This window comes from Terrapene carolina, unplaced genomic scaffold (assembly GCF_002925995.2).
Source record: "Terrapene carolina triunguis isolate 2854851 unplaced genomic scaffold, T_m_triunguis-2.0 Scaffold32801, whole genome shotgun sequence".
In the NCBI taxonomy this organism is placed as follows: Eukaryota; Metazoa; Chordata; order Testudines; family Emydidae; genus Terrapene; species Terrapene triunguis.
The window spans coordinates 1-3,972 of record NW_020697152.1 but is presented as its reverse complement, the minus strand read 5'-3'; the positions used below and the strand labels follow the sequence as shown (position 1 = coordinate 3,972).

At 44.1% G+C, this 3,972-nt stretch overlaps 1 protein-coding gene across 1 annotated transcript; it reads right to left on the bottom strand.

The window, feature by feature from the left end:
- Window positions 1-2,348: 2,348 nt before the first annotated feature.
- LOC112118568 (olfactory receptor 10A4-like) lies at window positions 2,349-3,317 on the bottom strand. The gene has a single exon (XM_024216936.2). The coding sequence runs from the start codon at window positions 3,315-3,317 to the stop codon at window positions 2,349-2,351; it is 969 nt and encodes a 322-aa protein (XP_024072704.2).
- Between the last annotated feature and the right edge of the window lie 655 nt (window positions 3,318-3,972).

Genomic DNA, 3,972 nt, shown 5'->3' with positions numbered 1-3,972 from the left:
AAATACAGGGATGGGCCTGGAGGGCTCTGTAGGATGTTCTTAGGTTGATGGATCCCAATGTCCCAGCTCAGCAGTAGGGGGCACTGTACTGCAGGGAAGAGGGTGGATGACTCATTAAGGGACATTCTCCTCTGTGGGTCAGTACTAAACCCAGTGCTCCAGCGCAGCTCCAAGCGATGACATGTTGCAAGGAGCTGGGTGGGGTCTCACTTGGGGGGCACTCTTGTCACTTGGTCCATGCTGACCTCTTGTGCTTCAGCAGGACACCACGTGGCCCTGTGCCGCAAAGAGCAGGGTGAGGGGCTCACCTGTGGTCCTGCTCCCATCAGAATCGCTGCTTACCACAGTGCTCCAGCATGGTGCTCGGGGGCCCTGTGGTGCAGAGGGTGGGTAGGGTGGATCAGCAGGGGGCGCTCTCCCCTTGAAGTTCATGCTGACCCACAGCAACTCATCACAGTGGAAGGAGACACTGTTTCTGGTGGATGTTATATCTTTTGGTTGAGCTATAAATGAAAGATCTTTCCCGAACACCTGTGGTCATTGACAAGTCAGTGAGGCTATTTACAAGAAGAAGGGGTAGCAGTGGCACGTACACACACACACTGAACATGGCTCATTCCCTCCAGCAGGGGGTGACAGTCACACAGACAGACAGACAGGCGGCACATACACATACACACACACACACACTGAGCAGGGCTCATTCCCTTGTGGTTACCTATCTGCTGTTTGCAACACTTGTGATTATGACAAAACAATAAACAGAGCCTTGTGATGTTTTGTGACTTAAGGTCATTGATAGTTTACTTCCTTATGCCAGCTCATTGAGCAACTTCTCCTGTTCAAAATAGAAAGCCTTCTACTTACCCTAACTGCTTAAACTATTTTGTATGCAGTGCTGTTGTAGCCATCTGGATCCCAGGATATTAGAGACACAAAGTGGGTGAGGTAATAGCTTTTGCTGGACCAACTTCTGTCTCTCTCACCAACAATAAAAGATATTACTTCACCCATCTTGTCTTTCTAAGTAATTTTTATAAGTCTAAATCTATAGGTCTCTTGTGTTTCTGCTATCATTTCCTCAACCCTTTATCGTTTACTTACTATATAACTATCATTATTTAATGGCTATATAGTCATTACATGGGCTACAAATCTCTCTCTCTCTATCACACACACACACACACACACACACGGACAGAGTTTCTATTTTGCATAAGGTGTTCTTTCCTTCCTGCCTTAATCATCTGTTGAACAGTGTTGCATGAAGTTATACATTCTGCATCCCAGACATGCCTCAATTTCAGTGGTCCAGCACAGAGAACACCAAGTACATTTCTCTTTTACGTTCATTTGATGCCTGGCTAAAGTGCTCTGTGGGCCTGTGTGATGACACCCAACACAATGTGAGACAGAGGAGGTTAGATGATATAATCTAGAGATCCCTTTTGTCCTTAAACTCTGTGATTCTCTGACAATATGAAATACACTAGTGATATGTGACAGTAAGTGTTTGGGATTAAGCAAGCGCAGATATGGTAGAAGTGAATCTTAAAGACAAACAAAAGGAATCTCTAACCGCCAAACAGCCCCAGAAGACTAGGAGCGATTATCTTGTGTTTTTTTCAAAGACACAATCTACAGCACCAACTCTGTAGGGAAATGTTGTTAGGAGACAGTTACAGGCCGTTGCATCATCCTTGTTGCTCTACATGAAATTTCCATTCAGGGGGCTAGGGGGAAAAGGTTCTGCTCCCACAGGTGATTTATTTGTGTCTTTATTCTCCAGACTCTGATCAAACCCTTGGTTCTAATTTACAGCAACATTTGTGACCTACATCTCCCATTGAAGTCAATGAGACCTCAGCCCCTGTGCAAATCAAGCCCACTCTGAGCTGTGATGAATGGAAAATGATCAAGGACCATGGCAGGTCCAGGCACATCCCCTGCCCTGGCGCCATTCACAGGTATAGGGCAAAAAGTCCAGCAAAACACACAGGGAAATTTTACATTAGCTGTAGCAAATAGTTACACTGTAGGAGTAATGAATTCCCTTGGTAATTCCCTTGGTAATAATTAATTTTCCTAGCTGATCTGAGTTTTTTTCAATGATCTTTAGAACTGGTCAAAAGGTTCTGACTATCAAAAATTTGACTAAAGTTTATTTATTTATTAATTTCATTAAAAAAAGTTTCTCTTCCCATTTTCCCACCATGTTTAGAAGATGTCAAAGTTTTGCACATGGTAAAATTCTAATTGAAAATGTGAGGGTCATTGCGAGAAATTAAACAAAATGTTTATGAATTTCCCTTATTCCCCCCATTTTGATTGACTCTACTTTTCATTCTCTAATTTCTCTGGTTGTGTGAAGAGATGCTCTTCTCTACTGTTTTTCTAAAGGCTCCCTTCACCTCTTTGTTCCTCAGAGTGTATATTATGGGGTTCAACACAGGGGCCACAACTGTTATCATGAGGGAAATGATTAGATCACTATTTGGGGTGGAGCTAGATTTTGGCCTGAGGTAGGTGATAAGGGCTGTTCCATAGAACAAAGTCACCACCATGAGGTGGGAAGAGCAGGTGGAGAAGGCTTTACGCCTTCCCTCTGCTGACTGGAGTTTAAGGATGGAGGAAATAATGCTGATGTACGACAGGATTATCAACAAAAAAGGGCTCATGATGAACAGCACCGACACAGTGAAAACCATAATCTCATTTTTGGATGTGTCCGTGCATGCCATCTTCACCACCGGTGGGATGTCACAGAAGAAGTGGTGGATGCGGTTGGAGCCACAAAAGGGCAAGCGGAAGATCCACGTGGTCTGAGCTACTTCCACCGAGATGCCAATGGTCCATGAAGCACCTGCGAGCTGTGCGCACACCTGGCCACTCATGATGGTTCTGTAGTGCAAGGGGTTGCATATGGCTATGTAACGATCGTATGCCATGGCTGCTAGGAGGCAGCATTCTGTGAGGCCCAGGATGGTGAAGACATACATCTGGACCGCGCAGCCCACAATAAAGATGGTCTTTTCCTCCACCAGGAGGTGAACCAGCAGCTGAGGGACCACACTGCTGGTGTAGCAGATTTCCAAGAATGACAGGTTCACCAGGAAGAAATACATGGGGGTGTGGAGAGAGGGGTTTAGCTTTATAAGGAATATAACAAGCAGGTTCCCTATCAGGGTGACCAGGTAGATGACCAGAAGCAACAGAAACAGAACGATTTGCAGCTTGTTAAGGTACGAAAACCCCACCAGGATGAACACATCGGAGATGGTCTGGTTCTCTCCAGGGTCACTCACAGAATAGGTCATCTGTAGGGGCAACATAGAAAGAGACTGAATCTGAGGAATACCAAACATGTGGCTGTGAATCAAACAATTCATACTGGTTTCCTTTCGGTTGTGACGCTTGAGAATAAAACCTGCTGCGATTCTGTATATAAATATGTAACTGGGCCCAATCATCATCAGGGGTAAACTGGTGCAGTTGCATTGATGTAATTCAAGCGATGCCAATATAGATCAGCTGGAGATCCGACAACTTTGATACCAGTGGAAGTACAGCTGATTTGCAACAGACAGGGATTTGCTAATTTGACTCTAAAGGAGCTACATCAGTTTATACCAGCAATGGAGGTATACCAGTTTCCAGAATCAGGGGTTCTATTCTTCCTCCTCTCCTCTTCAAACTCATCCTTCCTCTTCTTCTTCAAACACTTTTTTTTCTGTCTACATGAAAATTCAAAAAGGGATCAATGTTTTTTTCTTTCTTTCTTTCCCCTCTAAGAGTGTTATGCTACAGCCACATTTATCAAATACGATTTCTCAAATGAGGGCAAATTCTGATCTCATTCGGCTCTTAATCACAAGAATTGTTATATGAATGCAAGTATTCCCACTGCAGTTACAACTCACAAAAGTGAGGACTACTCACATGAATAAACTTATGCTGCTGAGCCCAATATGT

Coding starts and splice junctions, on each gene's coding strand:
- LOC112118568 (XM_024216936.2), bottom strand. CDS start 3,317: ATGACCTATTCTGTGAGTGACCCTGGAGAGAACCAGACCATCTCCGAT.